Source organism: Callospermophilus lateralis, chromosome 6, assembly GCF_048772815.1.
Source record: "Callospermophilus lateralis isolate mCalLat2 chromosome 6, mCalLat2.hap1, whole genome shotgun sequence".
NCBI classification, from domain to species: domain Eukaryota; kingdom Metazoa; phylum Chordata; class Mammalia; order Rodentia; family Sciuridae; genus Callospermophilus; species Callospermophilus lateralis.
In genome coordinates this window covers 33,054,034-33,078,361 of record NC_135310.1, presented here as the reverse complement: position 1 = coordinate 33,078,361, position 24,328 = coordinate 33,054,034, and the positions used below count along the sequence as shown (strand labels likewise).

The 24,328-nt window shown below is 34.9% G+C and overlaps 1 protein-coding gene and 1 non-coding gene across 6 annotated transcripts in view; both read left to right on the top strand.

The window, feature by feature from the left end:
- Window positions 1-24,328, top strand: part of Eya4 (EYA transcriptional coactivator and phosphatase 4) — a 258,627-nt gene that overhangs the window by 201,590 nt on the left and 32,709 nt on the right. For 2 of the 5 annotated variants that reach the window (XM_076858240.2, XM_076858238.2), the window contains 7 exons: window positions 2,066-2,132; window positions 3,501-3,643; window positions 3,788-3,931; window positions 6,078-6,157; window positions 9,976-10,141; window positions 21,045-21,181; window positions 22,651-22,734. In XM_076858240.2, the coding sequence (XP_076714355.1) occupies window positions 2,066-2,132; window positions 3,501-3,643; window positions 3,788-3,931; window positions 6,078-6,157; window positions 9,976-10,141; window positions 21,045-21,181; window positions 22,651-22,734 (821 nt within the window). Of the gene's footprint in view, window positions 1-2,065; window positions 2,133-3,500; window positions 3,644-3,787; window positions 3,932-6,077; window positions 6,158-9,975; window positions 10,160-21,029; window positions 21,182-22,650; window positions 22,735-24,328 lie in introns of all 5 variants that reach the window. The other 3 variants (XM_076858239.2, XM_076858236.2, XM_076858237.2) reach the window with 2 other exon arrangements.
- Trnaa-ugc (transfer RNA alanine (anticodon UGC)) lies at window positions 7,483-7,555 on the top strand. Its single transcript has one exon. It is a non-coding gene; the product is annotated as a tRNA-Ala (tRNA).

The following is a 24,328-nucleotide window of genomic DNA, read 5'->3' as shown; positions in this document are numbered from 1 at the left end:
TTAGTTTTCTAAGCCAAAAGTTGTGTTTTTTATTTAGAAATTGAAAATATAGACATTAGTGTGAAATTTCAATTTAATTGACAATTTATGTGGGTACATTATTCTAATGTTATCTAGATTTGTTAATTAGAGAGAAAAAACATCCTATATATTCAGAATTGTGTTCATGTATATAGTTTTTGTCTGAAATACAGAATTTTGCTCTTCATCATATTTAATGAAAACTGCTCTAGTGAATGTTTCTTTTCATCATTCTGTGTATTTTGAAAATCCTCCTAATTTTCAGTCTTGAGAATAATTAGTATGTATAGCCAAAGTCCTTTAAAAAAAGATAAAACATCTTGGAATTAAGTCTTATTTAACTGTTTTTCTGATAAATAAAACATTTGCTAGAGGGAATTAATATATTAGACTGAAAGCACTATTATTATATAATGTACATTTAGTACCCATGGAGTGTAGTACAAAGTTTACACTCATTGAATTGATTTGAGAGTTTTAAATATCCTTTTAAGTTTTTAAGAATTAAGTAGAAAATTAATGGCTTACCAATAAACTTATTTCTAATATACATATATAGAAAATTCACTTAAATTTTGATTCCTGAAAATTTTTAGAATATTATGCCTCAGTCAGATTTGACTGTTTTCAAACTTGATTCCTAGTATTCATGAAAATGTGCTTATTGTATTATTGCTGTGAAAACTTATACTTTCCTTATCCCAAACTTATAGACAAAATAGCATTTTAAACACCTTACGTTCTGTATGTTTATGAAGCAATAGATCACAAGGGTACTTAATAACATTTGGATATAGAAGTATATCATATTTCATAAAATAGTGAGCAACTTAAACCTATTTGTCACTTTTACAATTCTAAAAGTTTAGCTCCAGAATTATTATGAACAACTTAGGAAGGTCATAGTACTTTGAAGTAGAACTATGATTGATTAGACTAAACTAATTCCAGCACTGTGTTGTGTACTACTTTAATCTTTTTGAAAAGTGAATGAACAGCAGATGGCCTAATAAAGACACTCTGTGTGCTTGCCCAGTATGGATTGGCTCTGAAGGGGCTGGCTCAACACTTTAGAACCCATATATTTGCAATACATCTGTCTTAGTCAAGGCAGATGGCTAAAGGAAAGAGAAACTTCCAAACTTTTGGATATATTCCAGTCTGTGGTGCATATTTGGATTAAATGTTTATAGAACCTGACTTTTACTTTTAAGTTCTTTTTAGAAAAGTATTTTCTCTGATAGTTCTAAATATGTATGTAAATATAATTGCTACTGCATTTTGTGATTATGCTTAATAGAAAGTGTTACATCATCCTGCATGTTTGCTCTGTACATTTCAAATATTTCTAGGGTACTTTGGTCTCTGCATTTTTAATCACTCCTCGGATTAGTAAAATGAAAGAAAATAGAAAAGAATAGCATGTTTACAATTAGTGAATGATGTTTTGAAACATGAAATTTTTCTTAAATATTATTTTAAGGCTGGGGTTGTGGCTCAGTGGCAGAGTGCTTGCTTTGCACATGTGAGGCACTGGGTTCGATCCTCAGCACCACATAAAAATAAATAAACAAAATAAATATATTACATCCATCTAGAACTAAAAATATTTTTTAGAATTATTATTTTAGTTAGAATAAATCTGCAGGCAATATATTGCTATCATGTGGAGTTTAAAATGTAAAGTGTTCAAATTTAAAAATTTACTTTTACACCTTGAAAGTTTAATTATTCTATAATCAAAAATACTTTTTTATAACATATCAATATGTAAGAGTATACTGCTGACTTGAGAAGATGGATGGGTGATAGAATGATTTGAATGAGGAATATTTATTTCATGCTCTTAGAACAAAATTCAAAGCAGTTTAATTTGAAAAAGTATTTAGGGAGTGTTACATTTTAAGAAATGTATTTTAGAAAATGAACAAATTTTTAGAAACATTTAACATGGCAATTTCTTTAAATTAGCTATATACCTTCTAATGGAATGCATTTATGAAGCAAATTTTTTTGTGCATTGTTTTTTTTGTGTGTCTTACAGTAATCACAAGCAGTGGCTACAGCCCTAGATCAGCACATCAGTACTCTCCCCAGCTCTATCCTTCCAAGTAAGTGGTCAGTAGATGCAGTTTTGTTAGAACCATTTTCCAGAATTACATTTATTAATTTCTATTCACACAATATATCAACTTTAATTGGCAAGCATTTCTGTACATACATGTAACATAGGCAGCTGGATAGATATTTGGATAAAGTAGACAAATATTCTATACATATTAGAAATAGAGACATCGGGGCTGGGGTTGTGGTTCAGCAGTGGAGCATTCACCTAGCACATACAAGGCCCTGGGTTCAATCCTCAGCACCACATAAAAACGAATAGATAAAATAAAGGTATTGTGTCCAACTGCAACTAAAAAATAAAAAAAAAAAAAATTTAAAAAAGAAATAGAGACATCACTTTTATCTGGATAATGCCCTTCTTTCTGGGTATTTGCTTTGAGCAAGACATGAAACTGAAACTAGAATATACTATTTTTTTAATGAAAAAATTTAAATGCTGGGTAGTTTAAAGAAAATATAAAGAATTCACATTTTATCCAAACATCAACACTTCATAATTCATTCCATTATTGGACTATTTTTATTGGATTTCAATTTATAATAAGCATACTTCTGGAAAAAAATATATATATATATATATATATTTGTTTGTTTTTATAACTAGTGTGGTCACCATACTAAGGACAATGGTAGATAGTTCAAATTTAACTATATTGGGTGTATATCTGAATTTGTTTGGAATCAACCAGATGTGCCTGATTTGGATTCCCACGACATACACTTTAATGTATAATGTGTTACTGTCTGCAACAATAACACATAATATATTAAAGAATATCCTTAAGTATAAGCTGGGGGACTCAATCTCCAGTTGGGAACACAGCATAAAATGTGACATGATAAAGGGAATGGCATTCCTTTTCTTTTCAGGAGGACTTCTCCTCCTCCTTTTTTCTAAGATTTCCCATTTGCAGTAAAGAATTCTTGGAAGAAATTTTAAATAGAGTTTCGTAATCACTGTATAGCGTTAGGTCACTTGTAGTGAATCTGAATCTGCTTGTAAACATATTAATTAACTGGCCTGTGCTCCCTTTTCCTCATCTACAAATTATTTAGAGTGCTATTTAGCTGTAACAAGACTTTAGATATAATATCTAAACCAAATTTCTCATTTGACAGGTGAGATAGTCGTAAAAGTTTAGATTATTTTTTCCAAGGAGACCAGATTGCTTTGTAGCAGAGCCTGGGCTCCAGACATTCAAACTCTTATTTGCTCCTATATTGTTAAAAATTATGTTGTAAATAGAGAGGAGGATTACTTCCTGAATATTGTAGGGTTTCACTGAATCTAAGCTGTCTGAATTAATATGCAGTCTTTGTTGCCACAGTAATGCTATTTTTCTGATATTTAGGCCCTATCCACACATTCTTTCTACACCAGCAGCTCAAACTATGTCTGCCTACGCAGGCCAGACTCAGTATTCGGGAATGCAGCAGCCAGCGGTCTACACAGCCTACTCACAGACAGGACAGCCCTACAGCCTGCCCACCTACGGTATTTCACGTCTTATATCTTCTCCTTCTTCAGTTATAAGTGGGTAATCCTGCTGGCTAGTGGTTTTATACTCTAATGTTAAGTTCCAGCTCAAGGAAGGTCATCTTACTAATCAAATGGTTTGTATGTGCATTTTGGAAACAGATTTGGGTGTGATGTTGCCAGCCATCAAGACGGAGAGTGGACTTTCCCAAACTCAGTCCCCATTACAAAGTGGCTGCCTCAGTTACAGCCCAGGGTTTTCAACCCCACAACCAGGCCAGACACCATATTCTTATCAAATGCCAGGTAAGTAGCCACACATGAAGTGTGTGAGGTGAGAACCAATTCTCTGAATGAGACTCTTCAGTTTCAGTCTTAGAAATGTTCAATCCTAAAGACAGGTTTAAATTTACCCCCGCTCACATGATTTCTTAAGACAAACAAAGAGGCAGAAACATGAAGGAAAAAGTTGAATGTACATCGAGAAACATGACTCATACTGAATGTAAATACTTAATTTTAAGCCACATAACATTGGCAGGAAACAGAGTCCAAGCAAAGCAAACTTCCAGCCAGCCACCAGGTCAGGCAGGCACTTGTTTGGCGTCTGCTTAAGTGAGGAATTTAAAAGATTCATAGGGCAAACTAGTATTTTCTTTTCAATATTCCTTAATAATGTAATGCAATTTTGATTGTATGAAAATAAATTAGCACTTTTCTAAGGTCCACTTAACAAGTGACTGTTAATTGACTGGGGATTTTTGTTCATTCCTTAAATACTTACTACCTATTGGGAGTATAGTTCTTAATAGGACTTTTATATAATTTGTACCCACCCCCATCATCCATATAGGTTCATTTATTTTTTTTTTAAATTTTGGATCCTGTAAAAAATTATGTCTGATCTTTGTATAATAGCTGAAGAAACAATTTTAGTGACATGGTTAAAAAACATTAAAAGTTAGCTCTTCCCTGTCATTTTGTCTATAGTATCAATCATAATTTGGGGGCTATATTCATACATTTGAACCAACGGTTACTGACCCTTTACTTAGACATTTTTGGTCGGAATAGCAAATCTCTTTTCACCCGGAATATTAGGTGGAAACATATTTGCATACACGCTATTGCCACAGTGAGTCACAGAGCTTCGTGAGCAATGTGATGAAGCATAGAAACAGATTCAGTTTTCCCTTTTATAGGTTTATTCAGACCAAGTCAATTCCATTGATTACATAATATATTGCTAGTCAAAACAAGTTGATAAAAGAGGTCTTCCACTTCCTGAATAGTTTTTCATTTCATTCCTTGATAAGTACAATCCACAAGAACATATTCAAAAAGAAAATTCTATAATTAATACTTTGCTTGTTTGGGGCCCAGCTGGAAAAATAATTAAGTAAATTTTAAACTTTGTAGTTAAGTTGTAGAAGTCCCTCAAACCTTAGATTCTTAAACTTGTATGAACCTTTTCCAGACTCTGAATCTTAATTCGCACCTCTCATTGTTCTAAAGGGAGACATAAGTATCAGAGACAGGTTGCTGCAAGCACCGGTTCTAAGTGGGGTTTGTATGTTTATTTCCTAATAATCTCACCCAATGTTTAGCTACGTTAGTTTTAGTCTGCAAATGTGGTGGAAATAGTTTGAAAGATCCAAAATTCTGTCTGTCTTGTAGTTTATTCTTTGAGTACTCTGGCTCTTGTAGACACCTCTCCTTGAATGCCAGCTTTATCCTGGTGAGACTGTCCCCATGTTCTCCTGCATAACCCAACAAACCCACATGGCAAGTCTACTAGCCACCATGAAAAGGCTAAGCACATTTTCTTTATGAGTCTCCCAACTTCGAATTTCACTGCGTTCACAACCAAATTCAAAATGTGTTTCTCTCACTGAATTCTGTGAAGTGAAATATTTTTATCATTTAACAAGGAAAACTTCTTTGGGGTCTGTATGGAAATTTCATTTTTATTTTATATATAATACTTATATATTTATGGGATACTATGTGATGTTTTGATATGTGTATCATTATATAATGTTGAAACCAAAGCAAATAAAGCTTTCTCCTCATTGATCATTTATTTGTGATGAAAGGTTTCAGAATCCTTTTTTCTAACTTTTTTTGAAATATATAGTACATTATTATCTACATTAGGATTTTACTAGTGTGCAATAGACACCAGAAATTTTTTCTCCTATTCACCAACCTCCCCACCCTTCACACCAGCCTCTTCTTTCCATCCTCTGGTAAGCACTATTCCATTCTTAACTTATATGAGATCAACCCTTTCGGATTCTATATATGAATGAGGTCACATGACATTTGTCTTCTTTTGCCTGGCTTATTTCACTTAATATCTTTCAGTTCCATCTGAGTGACAGGATGCACTCTATTTTATGACTGAATTGGTATGAAAGTTTTTAAAACAAAATTTGTTCTTCATCTCTAGGTTCTAGTTTTGCACCATCATCTACTATTTATGCAAATAATTCAGTTTCCAATTCAACGAATTTCAGTGGTTCACAACAGGTATGGTAGCTTTTTATATTTGTTCTTTTTATATCTATTGCAGATTATTGAAGAGTACTTTCGATTATAAGTGTACATCCTCTGTAAATAAAGTTTCTTTATTTAAAATTCATATAGCAACTCAGGACAGTAAAAATTTACCTATCCAGAATTCTTGGGATATGTGTTTTTCTGACTGTTTTAGATTTCTTGGTTACTAAATATGAATGCTGCAGTTGTTGCACTCTTTTGGCATGTTTTTTAAACGTATTTTGCATACTTTTATCTTAAACTATCCTAAACACAACTTTATTTATCTTAACAAACTGTTATCATGATGAATATTAACTAGTAGATCAAACTATAATCAATCACAGGGTTATGCTATAGATGCTAAAACTTTTCAATCTTAAAAAGTAGCACTAGTTAATAAACAAAATGCCTCCAGAACTAAGACTGGGTTTTCATTTTTAAGTATTTAATTCTATAGTTTCTTTCAATAAATGTTTGGTTCCCACTTTCCTCATAGTCATAATTTTGGCTTTGGTCACTGAGCCTATTTTCTTAATGTTTTGAGAGTTTTAAAAATCTAGCTGGTGGAGAGCTGGGAATATAGCTCAGATGGCAGAGTGTTTGCCTCATATGCACAAGGCCATGTGTTCACTTCCTAGCACCACAAAAAAAGTAAAAATAAAAAAATAAAAATCTAGCTGGTGGGAATGACATGTGGAACAAGAGTGCAGGTTCCTGAAGTAGCAACTTGGCACAGAGATGAACTTGTGATCTGTGCTGATGCTTCAGAATCTATTGTCTTTATTTAGTGATTCTTAACTATGCCCAGAGTAGTTGAGACTGAAGGGTAGCTGGTTTCTGGGCAGACAATGCACTATTTTATTTCAGTGTCATGGCTGAGCTTTCATGTATTTTAAAATATCTTACTGCACAACTGCTTGGATTTTGCATTTACTGAAGGAATTCTATTCATTGCTTTTTTGTGTGGTTTTATTAACATAGGAAAAGGCAAGAAGGAAGTTGGCATTTATTAGAAAGTGTGGTATACTTGATCGAGTAACCATCAGAGTCATTGCATATTTTATTTAAAAGCTGAGAATTTTAGATCATTTATTTATTGATACAGCAGACATTTATTAAGCCCATGTTGTACATTATATTTTTGACTAAGCATTACCATTATGTACAATTATAATGCACCAATAAAAATATGGAAAAAATACTTAAGTCTTTATTTCATGTTCTCCAAAGGACACAATCTTCATGAAAAAACAGAAATGAAACAATTTGAATAGAGGGTGGAATATAATAATAAAATAATAGAAATATGGGTTGGGGATATAGCTCAGTTGGTAGAGTGCTAGCCTTGCATGCACGGGGCCCTGGGTTCAATCCCCAGTACCACCAAAAAAAAAAAGAAGAATAGAACTATACACTAGTCAGAGTGGGGTGTAAAGGAAAGACCACTATATTTGGGAGGATTTAAAAAATAATTTATAAATTAGAAGAATATTTATTTGAAAAGTTTTAATCATAAAATAAATGGTGGGAATGACAATTTTGTCTGACAATTTAAGTAGAATGGATATCATAGAAAATATAGTTTGTATTTTGGATTATGGGCTGAGTACCACTTCATCATTTCTGTAGATACTGAGTGTTTCTCAAGTATTAGGAACAGGTCTGAATACGAGGGGACAGTGGCGTGGTGGCCAGAATCTATCAGACCTTGTCCTTACTTCATGGAATTTACAGCCTACAGACAATAAACCAATGAACACACAAATTAATATGTCCAGAATTAAAAAGCTTGAATGGAGAGAACAAGATCCCACTAAAAATAGTAACAGGAAAATAATTTTGAACAGGGAGGCTTGGTGGACGCCTTCTCTGTGAGAGACACATTTAGGCCAAGGCTCCTGAGAACCAGGTGAGGAAAGAGGGCACAAGTGTTTCAAGCCAAGAAAGCAGCAAGAACCAGACCCCCAGGGGTGGAAGACTCCATGAGTCACTGAACTCCAGGAGGACTGGAGTTTAGCTGGAGCTGAGGGGAAGGTGGAGACAGCTGGGTTTGAAGAGGCAGGCAGAGGCCTGCTCACATAGAGCCACAAGGGTTTCAGTTGGGCCTTTGGATCCTTGTCTAAACCCAGTAGGAAGCTATTAAAGGATCATAAGCAGGAGAACCCTACATCATTATGTAATTTATGTTTTGTGTAATATGGCTTCTGAGTGTTTGGAGAAAGTGAAAAATGGAAGATAAAGTAGATAAGTGAATAAAATGGGTGGCAATGGGAAGTGAAGGATATATAGGCCAGGGTGACCATATTGGGAATGAAGGAGGCAGAAATCTCAGAGATACACTGGAGCACTTGACACCCTATTCCCCAAAGACCAGTGGGAGACTTTGCAGGGTGTACCCAGCTCCTCCTTAGGGTGTCAGTAGCTTATTAGCACACAGTGCCTTACTCCCATGCTGAGGTCAAACAACAGGTACCAGTTGCAGCTCTGAAGCTTGTTGGCTGTGTAACCTGGGCACAAATCACGTAAGCATTCTGTGCTGTTGTCTTCTTTTTAATATATAACATGAGAATAGTAATAATAACACCACATAGGAGATTGTGAAGATTAGGTGAACAAAGCTATTTAAGCCCTTAGTACAGTAACTGGACACAAAGCCAGCCATACGTAAGACTCTGCTCTCTCTCTCTTTGACTCTGGAAAAGTCGGGTTGCTTGGAACTTGTTCAAATATTGATGAGTTTTTTCTTTGACACACAGGTCGCTGTGGGGAACATAAGATCCTGCAATTAACAGCCTAGTGGAATTTTAGTTTTTTGACATATTACTTAATCCTTTCTGGTAATACATGTATTTACTTACGCAGAGAATTTCCTTTTTGGGGAACCACATCCCACATGCATCTATGTTCACTCCAGAACTTGTCTCAACAGGAATCTTGATCCTGACCAAAGGTCTGTCATCACTGATAGCATTTTGGGTTAACACATGGGAGATATATCAAACTCTACCACAACAGCCTCACTCACCATCTTAACATAGAAAAGAATTTTGCGGAATCATTCTTATCATTTTAAGGCTTTTTAATTTTTTTTTTAAATAAAAAACAGGGGAGCTGACCCAATGCTTTCATTTTTGTCTGTAAACAAAGGAGAAAAACCACAAGTTTGAAAAACCTCACCTCATTGAACCCTTTTAAGTCAAGGCGTCAGATAGCACATGGTACTTGAGAGGCTAGGTTAGAAAAATCCTTCATTCTTTTGTTTATTTACTCTGCACCTTCTGCCAAGAAGACAGAATCATCAAGGGCCGCCTAGAAAGGGAACAGAAATCAAGTAAATGCAGTGGGCAGTCCATGTGGAAGCTGGGTGGAGGGCAGCCACACTCCCCCTGCTGATGGCCTTAGTACTGATTTTATAAATGTGACCTGATTCTGGCTCCCCCTCTCCTCTTCCAGGGCATAGGTCCTAGTGATGTAAATCCTTGGATAAGTGTAATCAGGGAGGCAAAACAAAGCATATGCAAATTTTAGACAGATTAAAATTTGTGTACTAGAGCTGGCTTGTAAAAATAATAGGAAGCTCATTACCATGTGCATATATAGGTACAAAATGCCAACAAAGTCATCTCCACACATGAGGATTAGCTCAATGCTCTAGACTCGGAAACAAATGGAGCCAAAGCTGGTCTTTCAGTTGCCATGATGATTGGGGTTGTTTGGGTTTTTTGCTTGTCATTTTTGTTGTTGTTTGGAGCACAATGGATGGTAATTTCTTTTCCAAGCACACACATCTCCATTATTTGTTTCAGGATTATCCATCCTACACAGCCTTTGGCCAAAACCAGTATGCACAGTATTACTCAGCATCAACCTATGGAGCATACATGACTTCAAATAACACAGCCGACGGCACGTCCTCATCGACCTCCACCTATCAGTTACAGGAATCTCTCCCAGGACTGACTAGCCAACCAGGTACAGATCTTCACCCAGGTGAAATACTGTTAAATGTTTTCTAATAACATGGAGAAAATGGGCTTTTCAAAAACATACCTGAAAAATCCCAGATAATTGTGATGATATTTAATCTACATTGCAAAAAATGAGGCTCTTTTGATATTTCAGAAAACCTTCCTTTTAGACATGGAACTGTTAAGAGATTGGACTCTCGAAGAGACTATGTATGTAGGAATGTGGATATGGGCAAATGGACCTTTTGCCAGATTTATTCTTTATTTTGTCAAAAACTTGACAGCAGAGTTATAATATTTTCTTCTTGAATATAACTGATAATATTTCCTTTCTGCCAGAGAGACTGCCTAGGTCCTTCACCCCTGGTTCATTAGTAACTCCTAAAAGTCCACATTTGTAGGATCAGTGGCAGGTAGTTTAACATCTTTGCCTAATGTATGGTATTTGAAATCTATCATCATTCTCATTATATAAAGCTTTGCCATCTTCTTATTAGAATCATGTTTGCTACATATATTTGACATATCAAAGTATTAAAAGTTAAAGGCAAGTTTTAATAGAGATTCAACATAATCTCAAATCAAAATGCCAATAAATTTTTTTTGAAGTAATTATAAAGGTGATTTTAACTTTTGTGCATGGCAAGAGAAAGGGATGGGGTCGGGCTCCAAATTCCTCAATAGGACACCCATAGCACAAGAGTTAATAACTAGAATCAACAAATGGGACTTACTCAAACTAAAAAGTTTTTTCTCAGCAAAAGAAACAATAAGAGAGGTAAATAGGGAGCCTACATCCTGGGAACAAATCTTTACTCCTCACACTTCAGATAGAGCCCTAATATCCAGAGTATACAAAGAACTCAAAAAATTAAACAATAAGAAAACAAATAACCCAATCAACAAATGGTCCAAGGACCTGAACAGACACTTCTCAGGAGGACATACAATCAATCAACAAGTACATGAAAAAATGCTCACCATCTCTAGCAGTCAGAGAAATGCAAATCAAAACCACCCTAAGATACCATCTCACTCCAGTAAGATTGGCAGCCATTATGAAGTCAAACAACAATAAGTGCTGGTGAGGATGTGGGGAAAAGGGTACACTTGTACATTGCTGGTGGGACTGCAAATTGGTGCGGCCAATTTGGAAGGAAGTATGGAGATTTCTTGGAAAGCTGAGAATGGAACCACCATTTGACCCAGCTATTCCCCTTCTCAGTCTATTCCCTAAAGACCTAAAAAGAGCATACTCCAGGGACACTGCTACATCATGTTCATAGCAGCACAATTCACAATAGCAAGACTGTGGAACCAACCTAGATGCCCTTCAATAGATGAATGGATTAAAAAAATGTGGCATTTATACATAATGGAGTATTACTTTGCATTAAAAAATGACAAAATCATAGAATTTGCAGGGAAATGGATGGCATTAGAGCAGATTATGCTAAGTGAAGCTAGCCAATCCCTAAAAAACAAATGCCAAATGTCTTCTTTGATATAAGGAGAGTAACTAAGAACAGAGTAGGGATGAAGAGCATGAGAAGAAGATTAACATTAAACAGAGATGAGAGGTGGGAGGGAATGGGAGAGAGAAGGGAAATTGCATGGAAATGGAAGGAAACCCTCAGGGTTTTACAAAATTACATACAAGAGGAAGTGAGGGGAAAGGAAAAAAAAGGGGGGGGAGAAATGAATTACAGTAGATGGGGTAGAGAGAGAAGAGGGGAGGGGAGGGGAAGGGAGGGGAGGGGAGGGGAGGGGGGATAGTAGAGGATAGGAAAGGTAGCAGAATACAACAGACACTAATATGGCAATAGGTAAATCAATGGATGTGTAACCGATGTGATTCTGCAATCTGTATACGGGATAAAAATGGGAGTTCATAACCCACTTGAATCAAAGTGTGAAATATGATATATCAAGAACTATGTAATGTTTTGAACAACCAACAATAAAATTTTTTTTAAAAAAAGGTGATTTTAAAATTGCAAGGAAAGGTAAAGGAACAGAATAGTGAAAATAATTTTGAAAAATAAGAATGAAGTTTGAAAACTTGCACTGATTAATTTCAAGATTTACAAGTATAGTAATCAAGAAAGTGCAGTATTAGCAAAAGTATAGATTTGTAGAGAAATGCAAGTGCAAATACAACTGAATGAACAATTAATATCTTTTAGCAAAAGATACTGGAAAAACTGAACATCAATATGCAAAAGGTAAAAGAATCTGAACTCATAACCCATATGCAAAAAATTAAAATTGAATTATAAGCCTTCATGTAAAAATTAAAACTAAAATATATCTAGAAGAAAAACAAAAGAAATCTTTGTGACCTTGGACAACATAAAGATTTTGTAGATATGACACTGAAAACACAATTCATAAAAGAAAAGTTAAACTAGATTTCATCAAACTAAGAAGATCTTTTAGAAAGCCACCACTACAGGAAGAAAAAGACAAGTCACAGAGAAAAGATTTCCAAAACACATATCTGATAAAGGACCTGTATCCAGAATACATAAAGAACTCTCAAAAAAAAAAAAAACTTTTGTAAATATTATCAATGTGTTTTAATATTTTTCTGCCTTTAGTTATTTTTAAGACCTAAATTCACCCATGTCTTTTATCTAGATTTGGAAAGAAAGAATATGGGAAAACATGGTCACAAGTCAGCAAATTCTAACTGGACAAGTAGGGCCAAGATGATTCAATTCCATTAAACAACTATTTATTGAGTTCCTATTAGGTCCCAGCATTGAGCTAGAAACTTGTACTTAAGCAATGAAAAAAAAAAAAAAAAAAGCTTTGCCATCTTCTTATTAGAATTAGACTCTGTGCATGTCTTTAATGTCCTTTTAACAAGCAAGATAAAAATCAGGCAAATAATTAACAGTGATGTATTAAGAAAGGGAAAATACTGGATTATATTTAAAATATTAACAAGTAAACTAATGTGGACATAAAGAACTAACAATGAAACACACACACACACACACACACACACACACACACACACACACACATATTTTTGCAGTGCTGGGATTGAACTCAGAGCCTCACACATGCTAAGCAAGCATTTTACCACTGAGCCAATGCCCAGCCCTAAACCAATATTTTAATTAACATCCAAACTATGCTTATATCATGAATTGATGGAAGGGCAGCATCTATTATTTTTCATTTCCTGCTAAGAATAGAGTAGTTCTCCCTTATTCATGGTTTTCTTGTTGCAGTTTCAGTAAACTATGATCAACTACATTCAAAAAATATTAAGTGGAAAATTCCAAAAATAAACATAAGTTTGTAGTAACTTTGATTATAGTCTACTGTTAAAATTGTTCTTACTGTTTTTATCTTACTATGCCTAATTTACAAATTAAACTTTATAATAGGTGTGCATATATAGAAAAAAAAAAAAAAACAGTATCTATGGGCTTTGGTGCTATCCCTGGTTTGAGGAATCCTTGGAATATCCTGGAACCTATACCCTGCAACTGAGGGGAGACCACTATATCTTTGCTAACCTTGGACCCAGTGAAAAATAATCTAGAAAGTTTAGTTTGTCTTTGTTGCCCTGCATTTCAGTTTCTTTCCCCCTTTAGATTCCTTTTAGATTCTCCATCCTTTGAGCACACAGCCCCTTTCAATTCCTAATTCTTGTCCCTCCAAAGCTTCTTGTTTCGGTTTTCCACCCAGCTTCAGCCCCCTTAAGCATTTGCCCCCCATGGAGGATCAGGACTAGGGTCAGGCCAGCAAAGAACCCAGAGTGCACAATTTAGGGAGGCACAGCTTCTCAGACCTTAGCTCTTATGCCCTAGGTGTCTCATTAGTTAGTCCCAGCCTTAATCACATGTCCCCAAACTGCCCTGTTCCTTTTTGAGAAAATATTTACATTTCATCAAGGATCTTGCCATAAAAACAGTGATCTCAGAATCCTTGCTTCACGAGTGGTGGAGATGCTGTAGATAGGGAGGCTTGTCATACTCTCATCACATTGGAAAGATTTTTCTCCATGGTGAATGCGCAGGCAGAACAAATGAGGGGACTCTGCTGACACAGAACCACAGTAGTGTTTGTCATCGGAGTGTCAGAGACTGAATGACAGACAGGACCATAGGGTGTTTTGAAGTTACTAGACTACAGTTACCATGAATGGAAACTGTATGCTCAGAGATGGAATGTGCTGCATGGCGCTTGGGTCCAAGGTTGATTTTGCTATAGTTTCCATGTAATCACAGCAGGGTTTCTGTGCAGGAAACACATGGATGGCGACTTTCCATTTGCTAAAGAACACTCCATATTCAGAATAGTAGTTTTATTCATGGTACAAGTGCTACCTGCAGGCAGGGAGATATTCTGAGTGGGGACTTCAAATGCGGCACACCTATGTGTGCATTCTCGTGTTTGCTATAAGGTTCTACCATTTCTTCAGGCTTCCAGTGGCTGCTAATGCCAACAAATATGGATTAGCATAATTTTCATATTTCATCAGACTTTTAGGTGAATTTAAAGAAGAACGTATTTCTACTTGTAACTACATTGTTCTCTCAACCAAAATCATAACACACACGTCTGAATTTTTAAGGAATTCTGTGATCTCTGACCTTTACTCATGCCTATTGAGATCTGGCATGCCTCCAAAAAGCAAGCAAGTTTATAACTATGAATTTGTTTTTATTAATGATGAAATCTGATGGATTCAGTTCAAGGGCAGGAAAAGAATTTCCCATTAACTGATTCTGCATTTTGGACTTATAGCAGAGACCTAACAATTAAGTCCACAATTTTTCATAGAACATTTCACTGTTTTCCATCTTTAAAACAGAAACATGCCCAATGTTCAATAAGAGACAGCTGGTTGTTCAGATATAGAGATAAACCTAATGAAATAAAGTTGGATCTAAATATCCAAAGCTTACAAGGGGCAGTTATTCATTATTGTACTGATTAAGGGATAATTATTCAATCATGTAGAAAAGCCCTGGGCAGTTGGTAATGACTGATGTTATTTGGAAATTGCAAATAGCGTTCAGTTATTTATTTTACCCTATTAGGTAGTTCGACAATGGATTTGAGAAACACTACTGTGCTGATTAAGAACAGACATTTTAGTTCATTATCATTATGAAGACCTGTCTTTGGCTTTAACACAAAGTTTATCTAGGGTAAAATGATTTGCATGCAGGATGTTTTGAGAATGGATCAGCAAGTGAAGATGAAAGATTTTTATAGTTATTTTTATTAAATATTTTAATCTTCTTTAAAGTTCAGTGTGGTTAGTACTTTGTAGCAGTATTATCCTTTACCCTAAAACTACGATAAACATTACAGTACATTAGCTAACTGAACAAGTGCTCCAGAAATGTCAAGGAGATAGTAAATCACTTCCCTCTCTGAGGCCTGCTTCTCAAGCAGAGGATGGACCACAATGAACTTTGCCAAATTACATTTTCCTCTCTTGAAGTATCCCATGCCCTTGTACAGTGACCTGAGTAAAAACAGACACTAGAGCTAACAGCTGTCTCTTAAAAAAAAAAAAAAATAGTACCAACAAATGTTTAATGATCAGTTAAGCCCAAGTTTCTAGTTTTACTCTTTATCAGGAGATAGAGGTCCATACTGTCCCACCTGGATGGGCTCTGGAGGAGCAGATACCCACCTGCCCTCCACAGGAAGTACTTTCTCACTTCAGTGAAGTCCTTTCAGTGAATTTCTTGGTCCTTTCTTTCTCACACAGCAATAATGACTTTTTCATTTAATTGCTTTAAATGACAAATTTTAATATATTTGTCATGTAAAACATGTTGTTTTGAAATATGCATGTGTAGGGAAATGACTAAATCAAGCTAATGTATGTGTGATCTCACATCATTTTTGTGGTAATAACACTTAAAAGTCATGATCTTAGCAATTTTCAAAAAAATAGACATTATTGTCAACATGGCCACTGTGTTGTACGATGCCATCTCTTCAACTTGTCCTTCCAAGTTAACTGAAATTTTGTATACTTTGACTGACATCTTCCCAAGCCCTGGCCCCAGCTTCACGGCACATGGTAACCACCATTCTATTCCATTTCTGAGACTAAACTTTTGCACTCCACATGTGAGTGAGGTCATGCAATATTTATCTTTCTGTGCCTGCCTTATTTTGCTTAACATAATAACCTCCATATTGTTGCAAGCAACAGGGTTTCTTTCTCTTTTAAGGTTGAATAATACTCCACTGTGTACATGGGCCACATTTTCTTTTTCCCTTCACCTTTTAAAGGAACCTTGGGTTGATTGCATATCTTAGCTATTCTCAACAGTGCTTCAGTGATTATGGAAATGCAGGTATCTCCTTTACACAGCGATTTCACTTCCTTTGGATATATACCCAGGGATGGAATTGCTGAATCATTTGGTAATTCTATGTTTAACTCTTTGAGGACCTTTCATGCTCTTTTCCATAATGGGGGTCTTCATCTACATTCAACAGTTGCAAGCGTTCCCTTTTCTCTACATCCTCTCCAACACTTAGTATCTTTTTGATAATAGTCATCCTAACAGGTGTGAGGGGATATCTCATTGTAGTTTATTTGAATTTCTCTCATGATTGTTGAACATTATTTTATCTTCCTGTTGCCCATCTGCATGTTTTCTTTTAAGACGTATCGACTGAGATCCTTTGCCCATGTTTTAATGAGGTTATTTGTTCTCTTACTACTGAGTTGTTTGAGTTCCTTATATTCCTTATATGTTTTGAATACTAACCGCTTACCAGATATATGCTTTCCAATATTTTCTCGCATTCTGATCAGTTGTTAGATTATTTCTTGATCTGTAGAAGCAGGCATAGATTTGACCTTTTTGTAACCTGGAAAATATATGGCAATTTGGGGGAAGCCTCATGATTAAGGCAGAAGTTCTGAAGTCACATTAACATTGCAAAATACAAGCTAATTAATTTTGGTAAGTTAGTTAAGTTTCACATGTCTCCAATCTATCACTAAAAGACAACAATGAAGTACTTAATTCACTTTGTTGGAGTGAGTTTAAATCATGTGCATACACACATACTACAGTGAAAAGCTCTGACAAATCAATAAGAAAATCAAGAACAACCCATTTTTTAAAATGGGCAAGAGCTTTAACAGTTATCAAAAAGAAAATATAAAATGGACAAGAAACATATAGCAAAAATGTTCTCCATCATTACACATCAAGAAAATGCTAGTTAAAAATGACAGTGCAATACTACCATGCATTCACAATGACTAAAATAAAGAAGACTAACCTTATCAAGTATTGTCATGGATGTGAAGCAACTGGAACTCTTGTTGTTAGTAGGAGAGCAAATTAATACCCTCACTTTGGAAAAAAAAAATTGATGTCTACTAAAGATGCACATATGCCTACCCTCTAACCCAGTAATCACCCTGTGAGGTATAAATACTCAAGAGAAATGAGTGCTTATATCCACCAAAGCATGTACAAGAATGCAAATGGCAGCTTTCTTCATAATAACCTAACACTGACAATGTCCCTCAACAAGAGGGATAAAATTTAATATATGTACTTGATGAAGTTCTAGCCACATGAAGGAAAGAATAGAGTTGTTCTAGGTCTAATATGGATAAACTCAAAGACATAATGAGCAATGAAAATTTCTTTTTTTAAAAAAAAGAATGCCAACACTTTCTAAGTGTTTAATAAATTTAGAAATAGTTTTCATGGTTTGCTTCAAAAGCTGTACTTTATTTCCATCAAAACATTTCTGTCCACATTTTTTCATATTCTTAGAGCATTTTAAAGACCCTCTAGTAACTTGCAAAGTATTAATGGGAAAAAATTCTTCTGCATATGAAAACTCAAGATACTTCTTATGACCACATCTTTTCCCTTCACAACTGTGGCAGTTACTGAATCCGAGATTCAAATAGCTCTGTTGTTCCTGCTAAATTTCTTCTTTATTAACCCAGTCTACAATTGACTTCCCATAACTGATGGCAATAATTGAGATTTTGTAAGTTTCTGTTCTTTCAGCTCTTGTACTGTGGGAAGAACAAAGCTGCCTTATGGTATATAACACCTAGAAATTGATTTATAATGAATATCAAGACAGGTTTTAGGGACTATTATCCAAAAAAATTTGAAAGCTTACTTAAGAAGAGAATATCAATTTGCATTATCATTTTATTTAAATGAGAACATTCAATTTGTGGAATATAGTAACTTTAGGAAAGGTTCAAAAATAATTTAAAATATTTTATGTAATTTTATTAAAAGTTGATGTGTTTTCAAATAACTGAAGCCTCATTTAACACATGCAAAAGTAAACTGAAACACAATTTACTACAAAATAGGGCTATATGTAACCCTACAACTAAAAAACTTTAACAGAGAAACATATGCCATGAACTTACAATATTGTAAAAGCAAATAATATTTGCAAACATATTTTTTTTGTGTAAACATATTTTTTGATCCTGTCCTGACATGCACAATATTTCCCTAGAAAATGTTATAATCAAAAGAAATAAGATATTGGCTATGTAAAAATTGCTGTTTCTCAGAAAAAAATAATAATTCCAAAGGGACTGGTGGCTGGTATATATGTAGCCCAGTGATAGTACATTTGCCTAGGATAATGCACAAGGCCCTGGGTTTGGTCCCAGCACTGATAAAAATGAAAGAAAAAAAATAATGTATATAAGTGTGCCTAGTTTGTTCAGATTTATTTATTTAGATTAATTTCTGCTTGGCTGCCTTGAGAATTCTTTTACTTTAATTTAATGATAAAGCATGATAGCCATAACATCTTTATGTTTAAAAATGTGCAATTTAAACTTAATATAGTTTGCAATCTGATTCTCTTAGAAAGTTTTATTTTATACATATGACTTAAATCAAATTAAATATAAATCTGATTTTCCCTCAGAAGTGCAAAAAAGTAGCTACTATTACCGGTGCTTTAATGTACAATGAAACAGATTAAGAGAGATTAAAATTCTTGAAGTTTAGGTTAAGACTGGCTCCTTTCTCATGGTGGCCTCAGTTTATCTTAAGAACCTCTAACAATTTTTCACTGTTCATGAGGTACCTTCAACCTGCTAAGATATATTGTCACTAGCTTTGGATATGTCAGAATTTTAGGTATTTGTGAGATATACAGACACCTCTAAATAAGAAGTCTGAACCTTAGGATGTGGCTGGATAGAGGTATAAACTTGATCACAGGTGATTCAATACAGGTTCATTAATTCATAAGAGGGTAAAGTCACCCACACTACAGAGTGAATAGGATGGTGATCAAAAAATGGATCTCTTAAAAAAAAAAAAATAGGATCTCTTCAATACCAGCTTATAAGGAATGGCAGGATGGGAGTCCATATCTCCTAGACAGAGAAGGGCTGGTGTTTAGAGTTTAGGTGAACTGAAGCTAGCTTTTGATAAATCAGATACATGGAGTGGAAACAATTGTGTTGTCTGATACTTTAGCCACTGGCCACTCATGGCTATTGAACACTTAGAATGTGGCTTACCATAGTTTGAGATATACTATACATGTAAAATATGCACAAGAGTTTAAAGATTTAGTCTGAAAAAGAGAATGAAAAGTACGTCATTGATCATTTTTTATATTGATTACATGCTGAAATGATATTTTGCATATTCTGAGTTAATAATGTGAGTCAATTTTATATCTTTTTACTTTTTTAATGTGGCTGCTAGAAAATGTTTTTAGTCAGCTTTTTCACTGCTGTGACAAAAAGACATAACCAGAACAATTATTTATTGTTTATTTTGCAGCTTATAGTTTCAGAGGTCTTGGTCTATAGTTAGCCAACTCCATTCTTTATGGCTTGAGGTGAGATAGAATATCCTACAGAAGTGTGTGGAACAGGCAAGTAGCTCAGAACAGGACACCAGGAAGCAAAGAGAGAGCTCTGCTCAACAAGGACAAATACACATTCCACAAAGACAGCCTTGGGGTTGCACCTCCTTCAGCCACACCCTTCCTGCCTACAGTTAGCATCCAGTTAATCCCTATCATGACACTCAATCCCTAATTGGGTTTAAACTCTCATAACACAATCATTTCACCTCTAAACTTTCTTGCATTGTATCACTCATGGGCTTTTGTGGGATACCTCATATTTAAATCATAACAAATATAAAATTATGTGTGCAGTCATATCTGTGGCTTGCATTTATTTCTATTGCATGGAGCTGGTGTATGAACTATTATTCTTCTAAGAAGTTTCATTTAAATGAGAAGATAGCAGAGAGTATCAAGATGGAAATGCAAGGTCAAGAGAAAGGACTTCTAAATTTGTCAGTGGACCACAGAGAAGGTTGAAGGAAAAATGAAAGAGGGTTTGATTAACCAGGCGTGATTCCCTAAGAGGTGGAGCTAGGGTGTCCCCTTTGGATAGGATTGATCTAGAAGGTATCCTCTGTGTTGTGACCAAAAAGAACGTGAGGATAGAAGGCTGGGGTTGTGGCTCAGTGGTAGAGTGCTTGCCTCGTACATGCAAGGCGCTGCGTTCAATCCTCAGCACCACATATAAATAAATAAATAAAATAAAGGTATTGTGTCCAACTACAACTAAAAAATATTAAAAAAAGAAAAAGAATATGAGGATAGAGCTAAATATAGATAAATATGTAAGTGAGGGCACAGAGAGAAAGTTGAAGATGTGATGTATAAAAAGTATTTGGGTTTGATAGATCATATAAATTAAAACAGAAGGGATCTGTATGACCTGTAAAAACTTTGACTCAATTAGAACTTTTGTGCTTGGGATTATAATAATTCTATTATACAGAAATTTATTAAGATAATTAATAATGGAGGCCCATACCTGATCTAAATATGAAGTGCTCTTCTTGATACAGGTTATGTTTTTGCAGGAGAGTTTGATGCTGTGCAAAGCCCCTCCACACCTATCAAAGATCTTGATGACCGAACATGCAGGAGTTCTGGGTCTAAGTCCAGAGGCAGAGGCAGGAAAAACAACCCTTCCCCACCTCCCGACAGCGACCTGGAGGTATGCCTGCTGATTCTTCAAGAGTGCAGTCTGTTGCTCTGTGTTAGTGATTGATGGATTCTCTACTTACTCTTCCATTAAATTTCAGAATTAAAGTAAAAAAAGACATATCATGAACTGAGTAGATCTGCTTTGCCACAGGCATTTTACAACTCTAAGTTCTGAAATTTCATATTGGATGACCATTATAATAGTAAAATGAAAAGCAATAACAACTCAAAAGTAATAGTACTTTACAAATTCTAAGGCCTTAAATAACCACATCTTTCTATTCAAATTGGCAAAAACAAACAAAGTTTTTTAAAAAAAAGCCATTTTGTGGGACCATTTCCTAAAAACATTATATTTGGTAGGATTAAAGTAATGAAAGACTTATACATATGAGTTAATATATTTTAAAATATTATATAACTTGTTTGGAAAAGAAAGATCATCCCAAAATAGGAAAATGTCATTCATTTGACTTATGAGTTTAAATTGTCATATCTGAGAAAATTTAAACTATGTAATTTTCTCATTTAAGAGCTCTTTTGAGATTCATGTATACTAAGCAGGTTGTTTTTTATTATAAGACATCAAGAAAAACTACTCTTAGTCATAATGTTACTTCTTATACAAACTCCTGCTTCAATTGAGAAAAAAATTCAATTTCCAGATTTACTATACCTCCACATAAAAGATGATTCTTTTACCTGAACAATAGCAGCAACTTTAAATGCCTTCAAGAACCTAGAAGGTAATATTAGTGATAGGAGACTGGGGAGCCCAGCAGACCCTGGAAGAGGAGAGCATTGGTCCGTTCTAGGGGACCTGTCATTGGTCCGTTGTAGGGGACCTGCCATCTCTGCAGTGTGGGAGTATCAGCTGACCTGGCCCCAATCTCAAGTTTCTCTGCTACGGTCAAAACTCTGAAGCTTGATGAAATCTCTTAATTTTGAAATGGTGATAAATAATTTCAAACCTTTTCAAACTCCACAGGTTAGACAACATATTCATTGACCTAATCTGACTCAATGGTCTACACTTTGCATTTTCTATTTAGAGGTTACTCACAGATTCTTTTAAATATTTTAAAACCCAATTCTTTATGTAAATTGCAAAATTCCATGAATCCATGAGGTCTAAAACTTTAAAGTATATATAGAAGTTAAGCACACTTCTATTATAAAGTCTGAATGTGTCTTTTTTTTTTTTTTTTTTTTTGGTATTTACTACCAGTAGAAGAGTTTGAATGAATTTATGCAGTTTAGATCATCAGATATTAAGCTTATTATCACTTGTATCACTCATGTTTTTCTGGATTTACAGGAGTTAGAGTTTTCAAATGAAAAATAATGAATAAAAAATTTTCTGTAAAACAATATCAAGATTATACCTGACAATGTAGGGAGACGTTTTCTACTTATGTAGAGGTTTCTGTTTCCTTTAAACTTTGTGATTTTTTGATATTGATTTTTTTTTCCCCTCAGCGTGTGTTTGTCTGGGATTTGGATGAAACCATAATTGTTTTTCATTCACTGCTCACAGGGTCTTACGCACAGAAGTATGGCAAGGTAAGGAATCAAGAACTACTGTACTTGTTAAAAGAAAATGCTAGAATGAATATCCACACACCTATTTGTATCTCATATTTATTTTTATTTCCTGTTTAATAATGAACGTACTTCACAAATGCATTTTCTTAGCTCTAACTAGTACTTGTTCTTAACTAGTACTTGTTCTTAGCTCTACTGTACTTGTTAGAACTTATTTTATTCAAAAATCAAAGGTCACTTAAAAGTACTGTTAAGTGCTTTTATTGCAATCTGTCAGATCTTCCCTTAGTTATCTATTTCCAGTGGCTTACAGGACTTTAACATGAACTGGCACATTTCATGAAGCTAATGAGAAATTGGATGCCCTCTTCGTTCTTCATAATGACTTTCAGCTTTTTACAACAAAACCAAGTTTCTTACTCTTACACAATTATTTGAAAAATCAGGAATCAAAATAGACTTTTAAACGTTTGAAAACCATGTCTTATTCCCTACTAAGAGAACTTGAAGAAATTGAACAAATTTGTTGTACCTGTTACTAGAGGATGCTATTTTGAAACAAGCAGTCCTTCTTTTTTTGTCTGACAGAGTTTTTGGATTGCTGAATGAAAGAATGTTTCTGTACCTTGAATATGCACCTGAACCTGAGAGATAACACCCCCTCAGTTTACTCATAGTCAGCAACAGAGGATCTCTTTGCTTCCCTGCCTTTCTCCCCTGCTGTTGTTTTCCTAGACAGCTTCTTATAACATAGTGTTATTCACTGTGTGAGTGCTGTTCCCAAGACTGACGCAGCAGCAAGAGGCCTATCAGCTGGAAACAAATTTTTAGGCCATTACTGTTTAAGACCTTTACAATTTAGGATTCATGATCTAACCAGAATGGATTGAGAACAAGCTGGTCTGCTTTTGACTACTGTACTTAAAGTTAGATAGAACTTGGTTCCTTTACACATCACAGCTCCACAAGCATCTTACTCTTTTTAGCAACACACTAGTTGATAATGAGTGTCTCAGGCCAGCTCAACATGTGTTTTTTAGCAGTTATGTTAAGAATTGTCTTCTAGACAAGCAGTGATCGATTTCATTGAAACTTCTTCCTCAATTGCACTTTGGGCGAATCTATATTACCATGTTTTGGGTGTAGGTAATGGATGTTTCTAAACAGATACAAAAAGTAACAACCATTTCTAAATGGACTTTTAGGCCCTCGTCACAATTGTCATCTAAAGCATTCATCTCTAAAGGAAGATGAATACATGTGCATTAGATACACAAGACTGTCAACTTGCATAAGGAAAGAAAATACTAGTATGAATATCCACACACCTATTTGTATCTCATATTTATTTTTATTACCTGTTTCATAATGGACATACTTTACAAATGCATTTTCTTAGCTCTAACTAGTATAACAAATCGCCCACAGATTGGGTGGCTTAAACAGAAAACAATTATTTCTCACAGTTTTGGAGGCTGGGAAGGCCAAGATCAAGGTGTCAGCAGATTTGATTCTGGTGGGGGCCTGCTTCCTGGCTTCACAATGGCTATCTTCTTGCTGTAACCTGATATGGTGGAGAGGAGAGAAATAAAAAGCAAGGACTTTTGTCTTT